Genomic DNA, 23,243 nt, shown 5'->3' with positions numbered 1-23,243 from the left:
ACTTATCAGATGGTAGTTGTGTAATCACATACGATTTCCCGAAATTACTCCGCAAAACGACCCCACGATAAGTTCTGCTTATCTGTGAGCTTATTAATATTAGCCTAATAGGGATATACTATCAGCTGATGATTGGCTTTGGTCCCCGCTGAGTCAGATTCATGTTTAAGAAACGAAGACTAGTCTGACATTCCCTTCTTTTATCTTTGTCATCCTCGTACTTTGGTTTATCAACAATGGAGAATCCTACTAGGGACACCGAAAGGCGATCAGTTGTCCGTAGACAGGTGACGCTAGTTAAAAGAAGAGGCCGCGGCAGATTACCGAAAAGCCAAACAATCACCGAACAACCAAAATTCCAACCCGGAACACTACAATTCATCAACTCTGCTCATCCAGACGAGATCACCAATGCAAATAGTATCAGATTGATAAGATCTCACGCTGCAAAGCTTTCTCGTGCTCTCCAGAAGAAAAAACAGCAAGATGAAGCTCCTCTCGCGGGAGACAACCCTGAAAATGTTCAAGCTAAGACAGAGTTGAGATCTGTGGTTCACCCAGCAAGCAATAAGCAATACCGAAAGATCATGCCTAAAACAAAAGTACATGAACAGACTGGAAATCACCCACCAAGTCCGATACAGTTGATCGGCGGTGCTCGCAGTGCCGCCTACACAGGATTTGCAAGACCACTTTCAGATGATGAGCACTATCTTTTTGACTTCTGTACGTCATCCTCCTTTCAACAAACTGAATCAACTAACATGTTGTATCACAGATCTAAATTATGTTATTTCTTACGGATATACTGCATGCTATGCCCAAGACGACGAGCAAAACTTTATTCGCTTGATGAGACATATTTGGGTACCAAACGCAATGTCCAAAGTCAGCCTGATGAACGCTGTCTTTCACGTGGCGTGCCGGAACTATGTCACCGTCACAAATAACAGCCTATCCAGCAAGTTTGGGGTAAAAAAGCTTCAATATCGACTAATGTGCATCAAAATGGCTAAAGACGCCATCGAGTCGGAGACTGTCGCTACTGACACAACTATCGCATTGGCTATGCTTATGGCCTCTGAAGCAGTGAGCATCCCTTTCCACTTTTCGTTTTTACTTTTCATCTTTAGAAAAAGACTAACTTGATCATCGCAGTTCCTTGAAGGAGATATGAATGCATACTGGAGCCACGGCGCCGGCGTTATGAAAATGGTGCGTGCGCGAGGAGGCGTTGATATGCTGGGAATGTCAGGATTCTTGACTAGAACTGTCTCGGAATCCATCTATCTCACGCAGACCAATATGATAGCCGGGCCAAATGTCTTGGATCCAAAGATAGTTGTCTCCTGAGGTACAATCTGTAGAATAGCCATCGGATTTCAAAATCCTGTACGAATCTTGGATCGTATTATAAAATTCTGCGTGCAAGTCAGTGGCACGTGTTATATCTCAGCCCATTGAACGAGTTTCCCAAGTATGCGAATATACGGTAAGATAAATATGAATAACTACACATCAGATAGGCTCTACGTTCTCTGTGCTGATATAAGCTCTCAGCCACAAGTTTCAACTGCAAATAACACATCTCTGGAGATAGGCTCAATGATGGCGGTCGGCTTGAGGGATGAGAGACTGGAAAGATTGTAAGAAGGGAACCTTTGGGACTGTTCGGAACTCGATATAGGTTTATACATAGGTTAAGGAAACAGTCTGAGAGTCAGGCGTCATATTTGGTAAGAGTTCACGAAAAGGTTAAAGGGTGTTACTTTAAATTTTCATTTAGTTTGCTTACACGGGAAATATGTCCTCTTTCATTTACGGGGACTTCTACTTGAATTCAATGAGATGCTCTCAAACCCAGAGGTTGATGAACAAAAGCCTTTTTGTCCTGATTTCAAAAGCTCTCTTTGAAATATGACCCGGCGGTGCAAAAGTCGAAAATCAAAAATGGACTCTCGGCGGTTGGTTCTATTATAATAGAGCTCATGACCTGGGCGAGGTTGATCAAATAAAATAGGTGAAAATGATGATTGTTACCAGGTGACTTCTACGGGAACTGGCTTTACGGATATTCAGTGCATAGGCTGATATCACCTATCCAGTATCAAGCAGTACGCTCGCCTAAGTATGCTTATTCTTCAGTCAAGGGCCACAACAGATTTTGCCTGATCTGATACTATGGTCCCGCTTGTGTGATTAAAAGTTTCATTAGATTTATCAACCAGCGTAGGTTGCTTAGTTAGCCACCCCCCGGCAAAGGACCAAAGGGTAAATATGTATCTTATCGGGATCCAATATTATTATTATTCACCGTGGGAAAATGGAGCCTCGCGTGCCTTTTGTAACTGAGGTCTGTGCTTGAAAGCTGGTGTTTATCCTATAACTTTGCAACTGGTAGGTTTGTGTTTTTGTTTGCCATCTTGCCATAATAAATCAATGAAGGCCTTCAAAATCAGGTGAGATTTTATCTCTATGTTGCATGTCGTTGGCATAGGTAAAATCAGCAGTGTAATGTTACTGTGGTGTGAAAATGCCATTTAGTATCCTTATGAACAGCCTGCTTCCGTATTTTCACAACATAACTCGTCGATGTGAAGCCTGCAAGAGGTTAATAGGTATGCTTAGCCGAATACCCCCAAGGTTCAGCAAGACTAACATGAGCGCATCAGGCACTAGGAACATGTAGAGAAATTTGCGGTCCGGGCTAACCTGCACGCGCCCATTCTAACTGCAATTGTGTGATCTGAGGCGATACACTCGTTTCAGGCAACTCATGTTAGACCATAAGCCTCGATCCTTGAATTCACTTCAGTGCAACCGCCTGATTGCTGTTGCAAAACACTTTGATTCGTACTAGGATGAACGAACTATCATTTATATCAGCCCGGGGTGGCGAGTGGGAATACAGATGCAAGCTCAAGACAATCCATTGCTACTCATACTTGTCTCATGTTGCTGGGTCACACTTGAGTTTGAATCAATCGAAAAAAGCATCATAGCATGTATTCGAACAACGAAGATAGGGCAACTGGGAAAAAATACAGTGTCTATTAGGGCTTAAATTGAATTAGACCTATGGGTTGATGTTTTCAAAAGCCATCTATAAAGATGTCCACCAAACGAAGAATGTACATCTCCTTCAATGGGCTCATCATCTTCAGAGTCCAAGTTATCAATCCACTCGTGTTCACGAATTGCCCTCTCAGCAACTGGGAACCCATCATCTCCACGAAGCCAAGTGAATATGTTTCTAGTCACCATTTCAGAATTCTCATCCTCTGAATCATACTCCTCATAATCCACCTCCACTTCCGGGACAGAACCCTGGAGCACTCCATTCTTCAACCTCGTTGCCATGCTCGGAACTTTAGGACCCTGCTGAACCTTTGTGCCATCGCTGCAGTGCCAAGTAAGATGCGAAAACCTGAGACCGTGGTCCCAGCCACAGAGTATATGTTCGTGAACATCAATATTTGTATCTTCTATGGCAGTCGAGCCGAATGGTGGGAAGGGAAACAGCGGCGGAATAGTATAATTGATGTCATGGCAAAGATAAAGTAGTCTGCATTCATCGGCACGTGAGATTGACCGGGTGTCTGTAGCAAACTGAGGGACTGGCATCTGAATAACGGACATCAGTGTCCCTGTCCACGCAGCTGCTCCAAGATCGATATTCCACCAACCAGCGCGGCCTTCTCGAAGTGCTTTATCGTTACCACCTGTGACAAACGAACCAAGCCATAAGAAGCCGATATCAGGGTCTCTTCTGATCAGAATTCCCAAAAGGGAATGGGGGTTTTTGATCGTATCAAGAACCGCAAATGAACCCTGCAGCCACATTCCACATAGGTTGCTTGACACTTCAACCTCACAGAATACACTGGTGAGAAGTGCTCTGGTTCCCTTGGCATTGCAGCTGAGTGTCAATAATCTATCGAATTGAACATTGTTTATGCCCGTGAGAGTCGAAGATGTTTGGTGTTGGCGTCTATCCTCTTCCATTTTCTCACCCCAATGGGTGTCTGGGACCGGTAGGGCGATCGACCGGCCGTCATATTTGGAGGCAGGGATCATCAAGGCTCCTGCCAAGGATGCAAGATAGACATCGTCGTCGATACGATGGACGCTAGAATATTCGGCAAGATAGCTATATGCTTCTGATAAGGTAGTCAATACATCTGCGGATGCTGAGGTTGTAGACTTTCCCTCTACCGAGATAAGGATGGGAATTTCTGACTCAAGAGATATGGACCATGGTGAATGAAGACATCTGCCCTCCTTGTTGGACATTGTCGCACTCCAACCTCTTTCGACAGATAGTAAGGCAGTCCACCACTGAGCAGCGCCTTCGCTGACTGCTCCTAGATTTATGGTCACTGGAGATTTGCTGTTGTGTTCGGGCGGTGATCTGCTGGTGTTCCCATCTGACAAAGAAATGTCACGTCTGGATAGATGGGCGCCGGGGACGAGCTCAGCCCATCTGGCGGAAAGAATATAGGCCCAAGCTTGCAACAGAACAGGTATGTGGCGACTATGCTTTCCAAAGATATCAGGCAGAGTTGCCCTTGAATGTCGACCATCTGCCGTTAGAATCATCTTGGTTGGCTTATCCCAGGCAACGTGGAAAGTTGATTCATCTTTGAAGGGCGGCAAATGATCAACTTCATTGGCTGCAAGCCATGTCGTAGTGGCCTTAACCAAGGCGACGTTTCGGAAGTTTTTGTCGGCCTTGACGTTTTGGGGAAGCCGGGGATGATCAGGGAAGGCGGTTCGCAAGCGCTGAAGGCAATCTCTCCACAAGTCCGTCTCCTCAGAGGATGTTCTATGGAGTGCATACCACGTCTGCTATCCTTGGGCGAACGCGCTCGTCGCGCGTTGCTCGCTAGGGCGGACCGCGTCCTGCATAGGTGAAGATCGCTGGGTACAGCAGATGTCAAATGAATATGCAAGAGGATTTCTTTGTTCAGCTATGCTGAGTTCCTGAACAAGTGTTTGGCATTTCGTCGTTATGTAAGCGAGCACAGACCGCCAGGGGCTTGTAACAGCCACGAGTTTTCGAGATGCTTATGGCTTATCAACGTTTCTCATCTGAACCTCCTGACCGAAACGATGTGAGTTGCTCTTGTAAGGCCACATAATCAGCGTGCTTTTTGTAGATCAGAAATAGGGGTTAGTATGGCTGACGTGTATGCTGTATTTTATAGTCGAGATAGATAATGTTGCTGTTAACCTTGCCTGATCGCCCAATGCATAGACCAATAGTAATGCATCGTGCATGCATGAACGAGCCACAAATTATACATATTTTTTTACAGCTGTTATATCAATATATTTATAATTAATTACTTGTAATGATTATCGATATTGATAAATATTTGAACCAAGTCTATGCGCAGTTCAAGCTTAGTGACTAGCTTACTCTTCTGGCTGTCGACCGAGTCGCCGTCTTCAATCAGGTTGAAGGATCTCAAAGCGTCAGCAACTTTCTCTTTCATTCCGAAAAAGATATTGCCCAGCCTGACTGGATGAACATATGGTCTGTGGCTGCTCTCAAACAAATTGTTGACCCCGGTGAGAGGCTTTGGAAGGGACCTATGCTTGTTATTCATGGTGACAAAGATCCAGCGTTGCACTGCAACGCATCATTGGCTACTTCAAAGGCTACTTACGAAAGGTATCTTGGTGATCTGGAGGTCTTGGGTATTCCTGGAGTTGGCCACTTTCCTGGTATGTATGCAACCCGGTCGATTTGGATGGATTGGATTGAGGATCGGTTCGATGCGCTGTATAAGGACAGAATTGATATGCTGTAGCACTTCCGAGTCAATATATTATCGTTATGCAAGTTATGAAGGGAATTGTAAGCCTAAATACCAAGCCTTTTGTAGCTAATATGGGGTTGGTCATGCACACTCGCTGACAATGTTCAATCCTCCCCACATGCAAAAGTATCTTCAGGCTGGTCCCCTTCCCCATCTCTAGAGCCATCGAGGTCAAAGTGGGGACAGTCTTTGGGATCTTCATAAAAGGTGCTACCAAATTCTTTGGTCTTGTCACAGCGCTCTTCCATCGTCAATGCATTGCCGATTCTTCCAAGGCCTTCCCTTCGGGACCGTGAAAATGTTGTGTATGACCCAGACACCACCATCAGCTGGGACGCCCACGAATGGGCGGGGTGAGCCAAGATCTTTCTCCGCTGGCTGTCTCGTCAAGAATTTCCTGCCAAGGATTACTATACCATTTGGCTCCCCAGAGTCGCATTTTGTTGCAGTATGCTTCTTCCTTTTCAGGATCATCTGACATGTTGGCCCTTTGGAATCGGTCAAGACCCAGAAATTCAAGTTCGACAAGTGAACAGAGATGTATGAGATAGCCCCCTTTTGCAGGCCAACCGGTAGCTGTGCCGCCAATATAGTCACCGAAGCCAATTCATGGAAAGACTGTCACTCCAAAGGATCCATACACGTTGCCACCCAATATTCTGGACATTTTGGGTATTTTAGCCACTGATGTAGAGTTGGTAGGACTTTGATTGGCCAGATGATAGTTGCAGGATAAACAGAAAAGAAGACCAATGCAGATGAAAGCGAGTGAAGACATTAGATTGCATGTTGAAAAGAATTGTTGCCAAGGTTCGGTAATTTAACTGCAAAGATAATTGCTGATGCCTGAAGAGGGATGACTGAGGTTATGTGACTGCCTGGGGAATAGTTGATATTCCGTTCCTATGGCCGACACACAACAAGTATCTCAGTTACCTTCGTCCCAAGAAGCTACTCTACCCTACCAAGCACAATTGACCAGCATGACTCATATAAATAATGTCTTGCATGTGGTGGGATCAATGATACCAGCCTCCTGCAACATCAACCCTTCGATCAGCTAGGTAGAAGGTGCTGGCTTCAGTTATACGACCAACAGATTCTTATTTCCTTGCCACTTCGGCATACATTTCATCATAAAATGGCTCGTCCATAAATACAGACCATGGCTAAGAATAGACTGTTTCAAAATCTTCTGTTGGTTGGGAATCATCAGAGAGCTCAATAAATCAGATTCATGCATTAGGCTCTCGTTCCCAAGCAGTCTTGGTTCATGTCTGTGCTTAATGCGAAAGCCAACATCATATGATTCATTCCATTTATGAGTCCTAGTGGGGGTATCAATTTGTTTCAGCGACCGCACTTCTTCTGCTCATCTTTCTCCGTAGGTACTTCGTACGAAGGCTATCACTCCGAATATTAGGCAGACATCTTTCGAGTCGGTAATGATTGTCCGAGCGGGCCTTGAGATTTTTGCAAACTCTACTGGTAATCTGATTTCAAGTTGAGCGCAGTTCTTCCATGCCCTCACCGGACTACCTAAGTTCGGGACAACCGGGACCAGAGTTGTGTTATTTCTTTCATTCTGACATGACTGAGTGCGGTGGGTAAGGATATGCTGGGGTCTTAGTGTGTTAGTTGTGATTTTAATGTAAACCTATCTTGTTTCAAGATTCTTGCAGTCGGAGTGAATTATATCTATCAAGTTGTATAACTTTGTATCGCTATTCATAGTCAACGATGTCCTGATTATTAACTCCACGGTATCCATCTCAGACCAGACCATCCCAACAGGGCAAGAAGAACTAATGACTATGCAATATCTCGTCGTAGAAATACAGCATCGACTGGAGGGTCTTCGTCGTCCAAGTAGTGGCCAGGCTGCATGTGAATTAGCCTATATCCTCGCCGTTCATACCAATCCTGGTTAGTTGACTAAAACGTGTCAGCTCTGTAGATTGCAAACATTCACAACGACCCAGACTTACACCCAGCTCCTTTCCGTTTTTTTCTCGGTACAGCTTCTTCTGCATCTCCTTCTCAGCGGTATCAAGTGCGAGGGTTTTGGCACATAGCGGTTCCTCAGTCGCCATTGACTCGACGATGTCCATGGCTGCTCGCCCGATGCCTTTGCTTCGAAGTGCTTTTGAGACGTAGAAGGTCTTGATCCAGTAGACGCCTTCTTTGGGAAGGTCGAGGACAAAGTTTCCTGTTTTCTCGTTTCTGTCATCAAGTGAGATGTGGCCCACGGGATAGAACTTTGTATGGGTCGGTTTTCGGGGTTTGGCTCTGAGGCTTTCAGCTGTGTCTACCAATGGTGCCTTGTCCTGAGAGATGTCAGACATAGCAATTATAAAGGAGTATCAGAGGCTTACTTCAGGGTACGCATCTAAGTGTAGTTGAAGTGTTTCGCGAGTTTCGGGGTCATCTGGTCGCAGTGTCTAGTCAAAGTTAAAACTTGGCTGTTGTGAATTGACCTTAGGAAACCCACGATCCAAAAGATGGACTTCTGACCCGAGACTTGTCTCTCTTTCCATCCTTCAACTAAATGCTTATCCCAACCGCATTGCACTCGTTGCTCATAAATTCGGTTGACATGCTCTGGAGAGTTGGGGTCCCAAGGGACTAAGACGAGCTGATCTTGACGAGTTGCTGACGGCATAGCTGATTCGCTTTTGTATCTAAAACTCAATCTTCTATCGCATCAAGAATATGATAATTAGAGTTGGAGAAAAAGAATCTCGAAAATATAGAGATAATTATTGAGGCTTCAATAAATTATCTGTCATACACGGTAATGAGTCATTGGAGGGCGCGGAATACGAGTTTGTCCGAGACAATTGGTGCGATATCGTCGCTAAATGACGCGCCCCCGGAGTTGGACATTTCGCCCCGGACTGCCTTTCTTGTTCAAGGCAACGAGACTTATCGGAACTTTTGTGTACTACAAGCTCAGTTGAGTTCTTCCAGGTCTCACAACCAACAGCTTGCCATTGTATAAGTTTCAATAGCCGAGTCAGTTCAGTGGTTTCACTTACTGAACCTGAGTGTCTGTCTTCCCCACGCTCATGTGATTAGCTTCTTGACAAATTTTTAAACTTCCATATCATATCTGTGCTCGGAAGATTATAGTAAATTCAATCACTGCATAATTCCTTCATTGATTCAAATGAATGATTTTCACGTAACCATATAGTACTGACCGCCAGCTCCGGTTACCATCACGGCAATCGGGGGGATACACAGCTTTCCAGGGTAAGACGTTGAATGGCATGCATCTCTTGAGATTACCTGCGCCCGAGGTCGGTTTGCTGAGACCCTGGGATGGAATTCTTCGACAGTTGGAATTGTCCAGACGGGTATCTGTATGTTCCTTCGTGGATCATTGCGTGTCAATCTCCGCAGGCATATGAGGGCGCCTAATCAGATATAAGGTCTGTAGAAAGCTCGTCTTTGCATTTCGTGAATTATGCGCCCTTAGGGTCTCTCACCGTTCACCAGTAAAAGTAACAGGATTTTGAATTGCCGCATACTACTCCGATTCCCAAATTTCTCTTGAGCTATGAAATGTTTTGGAAAGCTCTTAAGTTTCTGTACCAATCTCATGAATCATTCTATATCCTCTCTATTAAATCCACTATGGTATACCCGGCACGCGCCCCCAAACCCATTTGCTATAGAATACAAATTATAGAGAAATTGCGCTTCCTAGTGTATAATCATCAACTGTCTGTCAAGCTCATGATCTCTTTCCATATTTGCTTTGCAGATTGCACTCCTTCCAAGTCGAACTAGCTCAACAACAAAGTCATTGATGAGCTTCATATGTGAGACTTCGCAAGTAGTCAGTCGCCGCACCGGAAGATTGTTGATTAGATCAGCGGCTGCTTTGAGAAGCTCAAGGTCTTGCTCAGCTCGTTCGTGAAGCGGATACATTAGGATGTTGAAGAAGAGAGTGATCATGGCTGCTGTGGGATAGAAGACAATAACCCTACATAAGAGTTAGTTACTGAGCTGGATTCGATTTGCGCGAACTGTTCTTACCAGAATGCTTCACCAGCGACTCCACACATCGCTGCCCGCAAGTACACAAGTGTCGAACGACTAGCTTCCAGCGCAAGAGCATTACTCGACTCAACCCCGGGGACCCATTCCGGCTGGTCGTTAGGGTTTCCGGGATCAGGCTCCATGCACCTGCCACTTGCTCGATGGATTGCAATCATCAGATGATGATAGTCCAAATGCAGAGTGATATGTCTCATACTGCGTGGAAGATGCATCCCTTGAAGAGCGACTTGGGACTCGTCGGTGATTGAGAGTGCAGGACGGAATGAAGGGGGTACGGATTGCCTCCAGGCTTCGAGCTCTTCGTCAAGCTCTCGGATGTCGCAAAGTAGCTGGGCATGAGACTTCTTAGCAGCCTGAGCCGAATATAGCAGACGACTAGTTTTGTCTTTGAGTTGGCTCAGGCGAGGGTCGCCCGGAAGGTGAGGCATGAGACTCTCTTCTTCGAAGGAAACTTGGGGGAGGCTTTCGTTGAGTTTGGGAAGGTATTCATAGCATTCGAAATAGGTCTCTGGAAGGGTGAGATCGCAATAGTCGTCGGACATGAGTGGCGGTTGACCTGTCCGTAGAGCAACATCTTTATCGAAGATATAGCATAGCCAGAATAGCATGCGAATTTGGCGCCGTTCCCTCTCTGAGCGTGTAACTTGCGAGCTTCGTGGTTTACATGATATGTACGTATGGCCGCCAAGGGTGAAAACCATGCGGCACGCAATGGCATGAAACATGGCACCGGATCGAAGGCGTCCAGAGAATATCTCATGCATGTTCTGGTCGTTTGTCAGTTCTGTTGGGGTCCAATCTTCAGATCAAGTCCTTACCAGCATGAAGACTATTTGAAGGTTGTTGATACTAGCTATTTCCAGGACGTCTGTGAGTAGATAACGTGCCTTTGTGGCACATAAGTCTGTGTCGATACTTGGTGTATCTGCAAATGTGTCTTGGAAGAGTACTATCATTGAAAGAAAAGCCAAAACACCAACCTTGGCACTGAGATGCTCCAAAGAAGGGACATCACCTGTGTAAGGCTGATACGCTAGTTCGATGGTATCCTTGAACAGAACCCGTTCCACGACGGGAAACACCAAACTGAAAGAGGAATGGATAAACGTGTCGAAAGCTTTCTCAGTGATACTTCTTTCAGGAAGTTCGTACAAGTCACGTTGGTCATGGTAAACGCGAGGTGCAGGCGATTGGGAAGGGTTGGAGTGGTCTGTGGCGCCCGGATTGAGAATAACTTCGTGGCCAGTCTTTGAAATTATCCATTGTCTTCCCTCTTCTGAAAGCAGAGGTAGTCCGTTATGCTGACTGATGTGGCCAAAGTGACAGCCACCATAATGGAGTTGTCCATAGGAAACAGAGCTGGTGAAGCCGCCAGCAGGAGATGGGGCTTGAGATATAAACGGAGATCCTTGGGATACGCTTGCAGATCTCGAATCTGTAGCTCTCAAAAAGGAAGAAGATGGCCGGTTGAATGACAACTTTTGAGGGGTATCGTTGGTTGAGTCTCCAGCACCAGGGTCTGAGGTCTTGTGGGGATCAGAGACTAGTGAACTTGGAGTCAATGGTTTGGCTGCACTGCTTTCGGAGTTCTTCTGATTAGAAAGTGTCTGAGAAAGAGCATCCTCAATGCGCTTGAGGCGCTCCGCCAGACTTTGCTCTGATGTTTGACGAGATCTAATAGACCAGTTAAAATGAAATACTCCACGGGGCTGAACGCCACGGTCAGAACCTACCTAGCCTTGGCTGTTTTTTTCCGCCCTCTCACCCGGTTAAATGTACAATCCAAGCCATGGTGCTCACACCAGTTGCAGGGTGTATCTGGGCTTGTTGAATCGCATTGGATCTAGAAGAATGAGGGCAACTTGTTAGCCAACTGGGTAAGAATGTGATACACCTCCACAAAGACAAGCATGCAGGATGGACAACATCAATCTCGCCAAGAGATGTATGGTACCGATCGATAAAGGGGAAGCGGAGGTCCCGGGAATGAACGGAGATGGGGCATCGTATACGTACCTTTCTCTTATGACAGGCATCACAGGCCCGTTTCTGCATCATGATTACTTATTCAGCTCTGACATGCAAGTAAGACTAGATTGGAGGAAGAAGGAGGTGGGTTAATTCGCCGAAATCGAGTCTGCCAACTTGGACGTTGGGCTCAGTTCCACAACTGAACCAAACGGCCGGAAGGTTGGAAAAAATAACAGTGAACGACGATATGGTGTAAGCCTCCGGCTGAAAAGCCAAGATATGAGGCAAAACGAGGCTAATGTGTCAAACTCGCGGTCTTTTCGCGAGAAAGTCCACGACCGAAAGATTCGTAAACGCGGAACATGAGGCTCTCCGAGGATGGGTCGGAGGATGGTGTCGAAGAAGAATGCGACACGACCGCTGAATAAGCGGAGGAAGCTAAAAGCAGAAACGAGGACGAGGCCAGCGCTAAACGATAACAGACAAAGTGTCAAACCTTGAACCGGGATCCCACGTGAAGATCACGGCCTAGACATGGACTAGACATGGATTGATGTGCCGAAGAGGTTGACTAAGCGGAAGATTCAAGAGTTCCTCTTCTTCCGGCCCATTTTTACCAACGGCAGATACATTTAATCTACAGATAGATCCAGCTTCAATTACCCCTTGAAAATGATTCCTGTTGATCCTGTAGGGGGACAAGTCGGAGAGACGGCTATAAAATGGCCGACTCGGATGCGGCTGATTATCTTTTGCGTCATTGTTTTTACTTATTACTCAGTCGGAGGTCGTCGCAGTTTTTTACAGTCCGTCTCATATCTGAACGAATGCGAACCTGGCCGTGCGGGCCTGTTCCCTCGTAGTCGGTGTTTTCGCACTCATTCATTTGTCCGCTATTGCGGCAATAAACTTTGTATTCCTAAGCTGACACTCGTAATTGAAATCAATATTGTCATTTCTGCTGCGACGCTTGCTAAAAATCAAGTTTCACAAGCATGTGAATCCGGCGTTGAATGCGGCTTGAATAGCCCCTGTAAGAAGCCATTTCCCTTCTGTACGAACTGGGGCTAGCGATTGAGTCACCACGGTTTCCAATGCACGCTGCAGCGCCAACATCACCAAGGTCAAATTGACTAAGCGGTAAATTTGGCCGGGCGTAGAACATTCTTATCAGGGTCCGTAGATCAACAACTTCCGTCAGATCCAAGTGGATCGAAGAACCCGCTCGTACTAGAATGCTTGTCAAGAAAGGAACTAGATCTAATTATTTCATTGGTCAACCTGTCTGTTCTACGCTGCTGTCGGACGCCGAAAAAGCCCGTCAGTCTGTAAAGCCGACGCCTGTCAAAAACGTGTTGTTGTTTATAAGAAGCATGCAACCACTTTCCCTGTAATAACATGCAGCAACAGACACCATTTTATTGTTCTTTAGAGTTTTGTCCGATATCAAAGACAAAAAGGCTCGGCGCGTAAGTCGGCGGTAAAGGCTACCCTCTTTTAGCCAGGACGAACATACAGTCCACCACCAAAATGGACTCCGACAGTAACGACTCGCAAACGGTCTATGAACCGACACCCATGAAGGAGATCTCCCATGATGACACCGAATGGTCTATGAAGTCTGAAGTGGTGGAGTACAAAGAGAGAGACAAGGCATCTGGCTTCCCTGACAGAGAGCTTGGTGTTACTTGGACCAACCTCACTGTCGATGTCATCGCTGCTGATGCCGCTATCCACGAGAACGTCTTGTCACAGTACAACATCCCCAAGCTCATCAAAGAGTCTCGTCAAAAGTCACCTCTCAAGACCATCCTCGACAACAGCCATGGCTGCGTCAAACCTGGTGAGATGCTCCTTGTTCTCGGCCGTCCTGGCTCAGGCTGCACAACACTTCTCAACATGATCGCCAACAAACGACGAGGATACGCCAACATCAAGGGTGATGTCCACTATGGATCCATGACAGCCGAGGAGGCCAAGAACTATCGAGGCCAGATCGTCATGAACACTGAGGAGGAGGTCTTCTACCCGGCTTTGACTGTTGGTCAGACCATGGACTTCGCATCTCGACTCAAAGTGCCTTTCCACCTCCCCAATGGTGTCAACTCGCACGAGGAGCTGAGAGTCCAGTCAAGGGACTTCTTGCTCAAGTCTATGGGTATCGAGCATACTATCGACACCAAGGTTGGTGACGCATTCATTCGTGGAGTCTCTGGAGGAGAGCGAAAACGAGTATCCATCATTGAAACCCTGGCAACTCAAGGCTCAGTCTTTTGCTGGGACAACTCAACCCGTGGCCTCGATGCCAGCACGTAAGTAATAATACTGAAACCCTTTCAGGTACTTATCTAATTTGATCCAGTGCTCTCGAGTACACCAAAGCCATCCGCGCCATGACCGATGTGATGGGTCTCGCTTCCATCGTCACCCTCTACCAAGCAGGTAACGGTATCTATGATCTCTTCGATAAGGTCCTCGTGCTCGACGAAGGCAAGGAAGTCTACTATGGTCCTCTTAAGGAAGCCAAACCCTTCATGGAGAGCATGGGCTTCATCTGCCAGCACGGCGCCAACGTCGCAGACTACCTCACCGGTGTCACTGTCCCAACCGAGCGCCAGATCCACCCCGATCACCAGAACCGTTTCCCACGAACCGCAGACGCTCTTCGAGCAGAGTACGAGAAGTCGCCCATCTACGAGCGCATGCGGTCTGAGTACGACTATCCTACTTCTACGATCGCCGACGAAAGGACCAAGCAGTTCAAGCTGGGTGTTCGTCAGCAGAAGGACAAGAAGCTTCCCGATAGCAGCCCCATGACGGTTGGGTTCATCTCACAGGCCAAAGCTTGTGTGAAACGTCAGTACCAGATTGTCCTCGGAGACAAGGCTACCTTCTTCATCAAGCAGGTTTCCATGATCGTACAGGCTTTGATCGCTGGCTCTCTGTTCTACAATGCCTCCTCTGACTCGAGTGGCCTTTTCATCAAATCGGGCGCAGTCTTCATTGCTCTTCTCTGCAACTCCCTGGTCTCAATGTCTGAGGTCACTGACTCTTTTACTGGACGTCCTGTTCTTCTCAAGCACAAATCCTTTGCCATGTACCATCCTGCTGCCTTCTGCATTGCTCAGATTGCTGCTGATATACCTGTAATTCTGTTGCAGGTCAGCACCTTTTCAGTTGTGGAGTATTTCATGGTTGGCCTTACCGCCTCGGCGGGACACTTCTTCACCTTCTGGATTCTTCTCGTTTCAATCACAATCGTAAGTGTATTACTTCTACTTACTGATTCTTCAGTACTAACACACGTCATTAGTGCATTACTGCCCTTTTCAGAGCTGTCGGTGCGGCTTTCAGCACCTTTGATGCTGCTTCCAAGGTTTCCGGTCTTCTCATTAGCGCCACAATCATGTACTCTGGCTATCTCATTAGCAAGCCTCTGATGCATGATTGGTTTGTCTGGCTTTTCTGGATCAATCCCTTGGCATACGGCTTCGACGCTCTTCTGTCCAACGAGTTCCATGACAAGATCATTCCTTGTGTTGGGCACAGCCTCGTACCAAGTGGTCCTGGATTCACCAATGGTGATCACCAGGCTTGTTCTGGAGTAGGTGGAGCCAAGCCTGGAGTAAACTTCGTTACTGGCGATGACTACCTGGCATCTCTCTCGTACGGCCATGACCATCTTTGGAGAAACTTCGGTATCATTTGGGCTTGGTGGGCTCTCTTCGTTGCTATCACCATCTTCTTCACCACCAAGTGGCACGCCTCCTCCGAGGACGGACCCAGTCTGGTCATTCCTCGCGAGAACGCCCACATCACCGCTGCTCTCCGCCAGTCTGATGAGGAGGGACAGACAAAGGGTGAGAAGAAGATCATGGGCAGCAGTGATGGCGGTGTTGTATCTGGGGATGACTCCGATACCAGTGGTGAAGTGAGGGGTCTGGTGCGTAACACCTCTGTGTTTACCTGGAAGAACCTCAGCTATACTGTCAAGACTCCTCAAGGCGATCGCACTCTTCTCGACAATGTTCAAGGCTGGGTTAAGCCAGGTATGTTAGGTGCTCTTATGGGTTCTTCAGGTGCTGGAAAGACTACACTGCTCGATGTTCTGGCTCAACGCAAGACTGAGGGTACCATTCGGGGCTCTATCATGGTTGATGGTCGGCCCCTTCCGGTTTCTTTCCAGCGGTCTGCGGGCTACTGTGAACAGCTTGATGTTCACGAACCCTATGCTACCGTCCGCGAGGCTCTAGAGTTCTCTGCCCTTCTCCGACAAAGCCGTGACACTCCTCGCGAGGAGAAGCTCAAGTATGTTGACACTATCATTGAACTTCTGGAACTTCATGATCTTGCGGATACCCTGATCGGCCAAGTCGGCGCCGGTCTGAGCGTCGAACAGCGCAAGCGTGTTACTATTGGCGTTGAACTGGTCTCGAAGCCTAGCATCTTGATCTTCCTTGATGAGCCTACTTCTGGTCTTGACGGACAATCTGCGTATAACACCGTTCGGTTCTTGCGGAAGCTGGCTGCCCACGGCCAAGCCATCCTTGTCACCATTCACCAGCCCTCTGCCCAGCTCTTCTCTCAGTTTGATACCCTTCTTCTCCTCGCTAAGGGCGGTAAGACAGTGTACTTTGGCGACATTGGCGAGCACGGCAACACGGTTACTGGCTACTTTGGTCGCTACGGGGCTCCTTGCCCAGAACATGTCAACCCTGCCGAGCACATGATTGACGTCGTCTCTGGACATCTCTCGCAAGGCAAGGATTGGAACCAGGTCTGGCTGTCTTCCCCTGAGCACGATGCTGTTGAAAAAGAGCTCGATAGTATCATCAGCGAAGCTGCTTCCAAGCCTCCAGCCACTACCGACGACGGTTACGAATTCGCTACCTCTCTGTGGGAGCAGACCAAGCTCGTTACCCATCGCATGAACATCGCCTTGTATCGCAACACAGACTACATCAACAACAAGTTCGCTCTCCACTTGTCCTCTGCCCTCTTCAACGGCTTCACTTTTTGGCAGATTGGATCGTCTGTCGCTGAACTTCAACTGAAGTTGTTTACAATCTTCAACTTCATTTTTGTCGCTCCCGGTGTCATGGCTCAGCTTCAACCGTTGTTCATCCATCGTCGAGACATCTTCGAGACCCGTGAGAAGAAGTCCAAGATGTACTCTTGGATCGCTTTCGTGACTGGCCTGATTGTCTCGGAAGTCCCTTACCTGATCGTTTGTGCTGTCATCTACTATGTCGCCTGGTATTACACCGTCGGTTTCCCTAGCGATTCTTCCCGTGCTGGCGGCACCTTCTTTGTCATGCTTATGTATGAGTTCATTTACACTGGCATTGGTCAGTTCATTGCTGCCTACGCGCCAAACGAGGTGTTCGCATCACTGGTCAATCCGCTTGTCCTCACTATCTTGGTGTCTTTCTGTGGTGTCCTTGTACCCTACTCCAGCATCCAGACCTTCTGGAGGTACTGGCTCTACTACATCAACCCTTTCAACTACCTGATGGGTAGCATGCTGACGTTTGACATGTGGGGGGCCGATGTCAAATGCAAGGAAAGCGAGTTTGCTAGGTTCAGCCCTCCCAACGGTACCACGTGTGGTGAATACCTCAAGGAGTGGCTTACGCACGTGCCTAGCAAGCTTATCAACCCTGATGCGACCGAAGAGTGTAAGGTGTGTACTTACAGCAAGGCTGATGACTACCTCCGCACTCTCAACCTCAAGTCGTACTCATACGCCTGGAGGGACGCCGGCATCACAGCTGCGTTCGTCTTCAGTTCGTATGCTCTTGTTTACATCCTCATGAAGCTTCGAACCAAGACTTCCAAGAAGGCGGAGTAGGAGCAATATCGCAACCTGATCCATTGAGGTCTTAAAAATTAGTTCTTTCTTTTTCGGATATCATCATAGACTGTATAGCAACCTTAGACTGCGCAATTAGACTTTCAACATAGCACCCATCATAATAATAAGATCGTTCTTACCATAGATTCAAGTAGCCTACAGTGATGTCTACTTTCATAATAGAGATCTTTACTACACTCTACACTATGATGGTCCTCGCAGCCGTCTCTTTTCCTTTCATGGGAACCATGGTCTGACCTTTGAGGTATTCCATGATTGAACTGGATGTGTGGATACGATTTTGGGGTCTAATAGAAATCCGTTGGATGAGCGGGAATCTCAAATTGGCTTATGAGAATCATGTGAGCCGGCAAATATCGATGTTGGGGGTGTTGAGAAATTGGTTTGACTAAGTAGGGCCACTGATTGGTGAAGGCGAGCTGACTACCCTGAAGCTAGAACGCGCAGTGTTGGGTAAAACAGAACGCGAGATTTGGACACGTATTTATTCTCTCGGTTGTTCTTTATATATCATATATAGTAGAGATATAGTGATGGTAACGTATTCTTTATGTAATTACCAACATCTCATGGCCTGTGATGTCCAAAGTTCTTTGAATAGCAGGTACAAGATAAGATACCGCCAACACCACGAATCATTGAGTCAGATTTGGTTTCAAAGATCTTGACCATAGGTAATGAGTCAGGCAACAAAAGAAAAATATAGTTGACCATTCCCCTTGTAGTTTTCAATGATAAACATGTACGCTTTATCCTCTTATTGCTCACCTACTCCGTCTGCCATCTTCTCATTTTGAGTGTTTCGACGGCAGTGATTCTCGTGTCGAGAAAGAGACCCACTACGATGACTAAAGGGCATGCAGCGGGCATCGGGCCAAGTCTCGGGCTAACTCTTTCGGAACTTCGGGCATCTCACATTCAGGCTGAGGTCTAAGACAAGAGACAACTGCAGATCAATTATGACCAGCATTTAAAGGAACCAACACTAAACAATTCAATCAAACTTACACACTCTACCGTAATCACTCCTCAGTACCATAAATCATGACAATTTCCAACGGTATCAACGGTCACACTAATGGCCATACAAACGGCAGCGCGACTACTTCTTCAAAGAACGGCACCTTATTTGCCAAGCCTCACAAAGCCTCGATATCATCCATCGTTTCAGAGCTTTTCGAGGACAATATCACAGCAAAGATCCTTCACGCTGCAGAGTCAGGCCTTGTAAACAACGTAAGCGCAACTCAGGTCGATGTGAATACCTCACTTACACTGATAGAACCCCCCATTGGCGTACCCCGAATATGTCCCCCAGACTGGGTCAGATGCTGGGAAATACATACTTCGTGAGAAACTCTTTTGGACATGTGGCTTCTTCCCAGGTTCCATATACTCGCTGATCGAGCGTCTCATCAAGTATCCGCAAGCTTCAGCTGGAGATGCCAACAAGCAACAACTGCTCAAGCAACTGCTCGCTGTCGGACGAGCTTGGTCTGACCCGCTTCATGAGTATGCCCAGAGAACAGATACCCACGATATGTCTTTCATGATCCAGCCATCTATGAGAGTTCGTTGGGAGACTTTACACGAGTCGACAGCCCTTGAGTCTATCATCACTGCTGCGCGCTCACTCTACTCAAGATACAACGCCAATGTCGGCGCTATCCGATCATGGGATGTCCTGTCGCAAAATGGTGTCGATATTTCTAGCATGACAGAGGACTTTCTGGTGATTATCGACTCTATGTGCAATCTCGACCTGCTGTACTACGCGGCTGCACAGACTGGCCAGACTGAAATGGCTGAAGCAGCAACAGCCCACGCCAAGGCTCTGATCAAGGCCTTACTACGACAGGAGACAGACGAGTCTGTGGGAAGAACCATGTACAGCACGTTTCACGTTGTCAACTTCGACCCCAAAAACGGATCCGTCAAGGAGAAGAGAACTGGTCAAGGCTACGCGGCCAACTCAACTTGGGCTCGCGGACAAGCTTGGGGTATCCTAGGATACTCACAGACGTACAACTGGACCAAAGATCCTGAGTTTCTGGATGCAGCTATTGGTTTAGCTGAATATTTCATCTTTAGACTACTCAAGTCCCCAGACTGTGTCGAAATCCCCGTCTCCGGAGAGGATCGCACGAAGGGTCGATACGTTCCTCTTTGGGACTTTGACGCCCCGATTGATACTTCCGCACCACTGAGAGACTCTTCAGCGGGCATTATTGCTGCAAACGGTATGCTTGTTCTCTCCCAAGCTCTAGCTGGAAGTGGATCACCCGACTTGAGTGAGAGATATCGATCGATGGCGATTCGAATTGTAAAAGATACGCTCGACTTTTCCCTTGCACAGGAAAAGTCGAAAGTGACGTTGAGATCAGATGGAAAATTTGAGGTTCAGGACCTGAAGCCTGAAGCTCATTTCGAGGCTATTCTGAAGAACGCCACGGCAAATCACAATGCCAAAGACTACAAGAGATACTGGGATCATGGACTGGTTTATGCTGATTACTACTTGATTGAGTTTGGGAACAGGTTGTTGAAGATGGGATTGGTATAGATACATCTTCCAGAATTTCATATGCAGAATTAGTGAAGCACTTTGTCTACTTGTCATAATATAGTTTTGATATTCCCTCATTATCCTAATGTCCAGTTGTTCATAGAGAACGGTCCCCCTTGATCGTCAATCGTCTGAGCCGTAAACATCATGTCATCAAAGCTGATGACTCGATCCAACTGCATGAAATCCTGATCCATAAGAACGGTTGAGATGGCTGACAGCTCATCTGGTGAACTGTGCTCCACTCCGGGATTGGTAGGAGATATCTGGGGAAGGAAGCTGAGCTGGCTGCCTGGGGCTTGAGGAGGGCCAGGATTAAGAATAGATCTCTGGGACTCGCTATCAAATGAGTTCTGCAACGTGCCGGATGCTACTCCGGCCTGAGCTTGGCTGCTGTGCTGATTGTCGGTTTGTCCTTGGCGGAGGTAATTGGGTACCTGTGTAACAAAACCATCGGTCGAGTATCCAACGACATCTGGAGAATAATCCGGATTCTCCGCGCATTTCTTGTGAAGCGCGCGTAGTTGAGCGCTGTACTTCCCAGCCAAGGAAGAATTAGATTTCGATCGGGACAAAGGGCCTGCCCATCTCTTAGAGAAGTCATCGAGGCTTTCGACTAAAACCCAGAACTCAGGGGCTAGATCGGTTTTGTAAAATTTCCAGTGTACTACGGAATCATCAGTCGAAGATTATAAGGATTGGTGGGGTATCTTACCAAGCAATGCGCGAGCACTGACGAAAACACAGAAAGCGAACTGGCTATTAACAGGGCTATTTTCTAGTGTGTACTTGAGATACTTGCGTGTAATTGTTGCCGTCTCCGCTGCAGCGATCTGACATGTCTCTGCGCTATGGGCACTAGGCATCCGTACGATACTGGTCCATTGAGGTGATGGATATGCGATCTGCTGATGCAGTAAGATCATAGAGGTATTGTGGGTGATGTGAGCCAACGTCAGGTTCGGATCCATGTTGATAATGGTTGGTCTTCGAGAAATGTTGGAGTCTTTCCATTTCTGGGGTAGGAACATCTTCCAGCTGCCATAAATGTCAGTCAATGTCTCTAACTAAAAAACCGAGGACGTACTGGACAAGGCGTAGGTCCAGCTCCTTAAACCTGGTAAGCCAATTCCCGACCTCTTGACGATCCCTGAAGTTGATTCTCTGTTGGAGAAAGTACGTGGTAACCCGGCTCAAAGACTCAGTCGCCTCGATGCAATAAGCGAACGCCCCGACAGTTGTCATATCCACGGTGTCGTTGCCCTTGGGTGCTGTCGTGCTCGTCGATGGTGTCTCGGGCGGTGCTTCCGCGACTTGATCAGGACTTGGGTAGTGCGCTGGAAGGAATACGATCGAGTTCCCCATCTTTGCGGCTGAGCGATCCCAGATACCGAAGTAGGGAGTGAGGACTGTTTCTTCTTTATGCCAAAGACCTCCGTCGGCTGGCAATCGTCTGCGCACATCGTCGGATGTCAAACTGGTGTTCCATCTGAGCTTGTAAGTATGAACCGACTACTTTTCGGCTTGTGTCATCTTACCCAGTCATCACAGAGCAAAGCCTAAGCGGTCAGCTGGTGCCTGTAATCATCAGATGGTGTAAACCTACCTGTCGAGGTTGAAGATGCTCCAGAATACTCTCCTCCGCTCCTCCTCTTGAGTCCAGTTCTGCGATGGTGATAAAGAGGTTAAGGGCTTTAGCAAAGGTCCCTGTTGTCGGTCGTCTGTTTCAACACTGAGCTGGAGATACTCAACAGTCCTTGTAAGTGAGCCTATGATAGGCCAAGCTCTGGACATGTCTCCATTACCCATCTGGAAAAGCCCCTAGTTAGACGTGCTTCCCAATAAACACAGCGTACTTACATCTGTAAAGGCTATGATGCTCAGGGCTTGTAGGTTCTCAACCGACATGCCGTCCATAGCTGATAAAAGCACTATGCTTCTGGATCTCGAGGTCCATGTCTCTAGCTCTTTTTCAGATATCTTTCCATTCTCAGTATCGACAAAGCGAATGGCAGCGACTACTATTGCATGCAGTAGCACAGTGAGGCAGGGCAGTTGCTCATGACTGTAGAAGCGACCCCTGAACCGTGTCTCATGAAGTATTGGTATCCATGGCTGAACCAGGATGAAGTACGCATTGATGACTTCTTCTAGGAGCTCGGCAGGGGGCAACTGGCTCGAAGTGCTTCCTAACTCGTTGAGCTGGCTGGCTAGCTCTATGTTCGGGTTGCCGCAGCTGTCCACTCTTCGTCTCTTTCGCGGTTGATGTTGGAGATCGTTCGGGGATGACAGAGCTACAGATCCTGGCGTCGCGTGTTGTGTTTGGGCTGTTGATGAGTGAGCGGGCGGCAATGATAACGAACCCGCCGAGTTGTGAACTAAGCCTCGAAGTTCCTGAATGAGACTTGAGAAGGCTCCAATAATTTGTGAAGACTCAGATGAAGGAGCTGGATTGCCGGGTTGCGCGTTGTCGAATACTGTGTTCTCCAGAGCCTCTGATCTTGGTCAGTTGGGAGTGGAATTATCACCGTTCTACGTACCAACTCGACGGTTCAAGCCTTCTATGACCCCAGTCTTGATCCCCGGTTTGTTCTTTTTCGTGTCGTATACGCAAGGCGAGTCTACACAAGTCAGTTACTATATCTCATCCTTCGACGCCTTGACATACCCAATCTTTGACAATGATTACACATTGGCTTATCTCTGGAACAGCGGAGCTTTCGCCGCCGACATCCTTGACACGAAGGGACTTCGGGGTCTCCAGCGGCAGACCCATTGCCAGCTCCACCTAACTGCACAGTCTGATGGTCCATTTTGCTTGTGATTGTATGGCTACAGAGTTCGCCCGCTGCCCGAGGGATCGCATAGTTTATGTAATAACGAGAGAGTTCGGAGAAGAGGAGGCGCTCGTGTGTCGATCCTTGACCAAAAACAAGCT

The 23,243-nt window shown here is 47.4% G+C and overlaps 8 protein-coding genes across 8 annotated transcripts; 3 read left to right on the top strand and 5 right to left on the bottom strand.

Annotated features, from left to right (window-relative positions):
- The first annotated feature begins 216 nt into the window (after nt 1-216).
- Nucleotides 217-1,446, top strand: FOIG_12102 (uncharacterized protein). Its single transcript, XM_031212829.1, has 3 exons — nt 217-726; nt 779-1,089; nt 1,159-1,446. Exons 1-3 carry the CDS (start codon nt 237-239, stop codon nt 1,351-1,353), a joined length of 996 nt encoding a protein of 331 aa, XP_031057707.1. The 5' UTR covers nt 217-236; the 3' UTR covers nt 1,354-1,446.
- A 1,614-nt stretch (nt 1,447-3,060) lies between these two features.
- On the bottom strand, nt 3,061-4,908 carry FOIG_12101 (uncharacterized protein; the record flags this gene model as incomplete). Its single annotated transcript, XM_031212828.1, has 2 exons — nt 3,061-4,848; nt 4,897-4,908. The coding sequence occupies 2 exons, from the start codon at nt 4,906-4,908 to the stop codon at nt 3,061-3,063; spliced, it is 1,800 nt and encodes a 599-aa protein (XP_031057706.1).
- Nucleotides 4,909-6,150: 1,242 nt separating this feature from the next.
- On the bottom strand, nt 6,151-6,481 carry FOIG_12100 (uncharacterized protein; the record flags this gene model as incomplete). The annotated part of the gene is made up of 1 exon (XM_031212827.1): nt 6,151-6,481. The coding sequence occupies exon 1, from the start codon at nt 6,304-6,306 to the stop codon at nt 6,151-6,153; it is 156 nt and encodes a 51-aa protein (XP_031057705.1). The 5' UTR covers nt 6,307-6,481.
- Nucleotides 6,482-7,083: 602 nt separating this feature from the next.
- On the bottom strand, nt 7,084-8,613 carry FOIG_12099 (uncharacterized protein). Its single transcript, XM_031212826.1, has 4 exons — nt 8,317-8,613; nt 8,201-8,266; nt 7,814-8,152; nt 7,084-7,760 (listed from the first exon to the last, which is right to left on the bottom strand). The coding sequence occupies exons 1-4, from the start codon at nt 8,485-8,487 to the stop codon at nt 7,638-7,640; spliced, it is 699 nt and encodes a 232-aa protein (XP_031057704.1). The 5' UTR covers nt 8,488-8,613; the 3' UTR covers nt 7,084-7,637.
- Nucleotides 8,614-9,263: 650 nt separating this feature from the next.
- On the bottom strand, nt 9,264-12,224 carry FOIG_12098 (uncharacterized protein). The gene is made up of 5 exons (XM_031212825.1): nt 11,910-12,224; nt 11,627-11,736; nt 10,712-11,567; nt 9,870-10,660; nt 9,264-9,816 (listed from the first exon to the last, which is right to left on the bottom strand). The coding sequence occupies exons 1-5, from the start codon at nt 11,949-11,951 to the stop codon at nt 9,534-9,536; spliced, it is 2,082 nt and encodes a 693-aa protein (XP_031057703.1). The 5' UTR covers nt 11,952-12,224; the 3' UTR covers nt 9,264-9,533.
- A 923-nt stretch (nt 12,225-13,147) lies between these two features.
- Nucleotides 13,148-17,864, top strand: FOIG_12097 (ATPase). Its single transcript, XM_031212824.1, has 3 exons — nt 13,148-14,176; nt 14,227-15,124; nt 15,178-17,864. The coding sequence occupies exons 1-3, from the start codon at nt 13,395-13,397 to the stop codon at nt 17,713-17,715; spliced, it is 4,218 nt and encodes a 1,405-aa protein (XP_031057702.1). The 5' UTR covers nt 13,148-13,394; the 3' UTR covers nt 17,716-17,864.
- Nucleotides 17,865-18,655: 791 nt separating this feature from the next.
- On the top strand, nt 18,656-20,966 carry FOIG_12096 (uncharacterized protein). The gene is made up of 2 exons (XM_031212823.1): nt 18,656-18,975; nt 19,022-20,966. Exons 1-2 carry the CDS (start codon nt 18,784-18,786, stop codon nt 20,300-20,302), a joined length of 1,473 nt encoding a protein of 490 aa, XP_031057701.1. The 5' UTR covers nt 18,656-18,783; the 3' UTR covers nt 20,303-20,966.
- Nucleotides 19,137-23,219, bottom strand: FOIG_12095 (uncharacterized protein). The gene is made up of 8 exons (XM_031212822.1): nt 22,974-23,219; nt 22,846-22,926; nt 22,166-22,800; nt 21,912-22,114; nt 21,844-21,864; nt 21,393-21,794; nt 21,021-21,343; nt 19,137-20,972 (listed from the first exon to the last, which is right to left on the bottom strand). Exons 1-8 carry the CDS (start codon nt 23,116-23,118, stop codon nt 20,383-20,385), a joined length of 2,400 nt encoding a protein of 799 aa, XP_031057700.1. The 5' UTR covers nt 23,119-23,219; the 3' UTR covers nt 19,137-20,382.
- Nucleotides 23,220-23,243: the final 24 nt, after the last annotated feature.

This window comes from Fusarium odoratissimum (genome assembly GCF_000260195.1).
Source record: "Fusarium odoratissimum NRRL 54006 unplaced genomic scaffold supercont1.24, whole genome shotgun sequence".
In the NCBI taxonomy this organism is placed as follows: domain Eukaryota; kingdom Fungi; phylum Ascomycota; class Sordariomycetes; order Hypocreales; family Nectriaceae; genus Fusarium; species Fusarium odoratissimum.
This window is presented reverse-complemented; position numbering and strand designations above follow the sequence as displayed.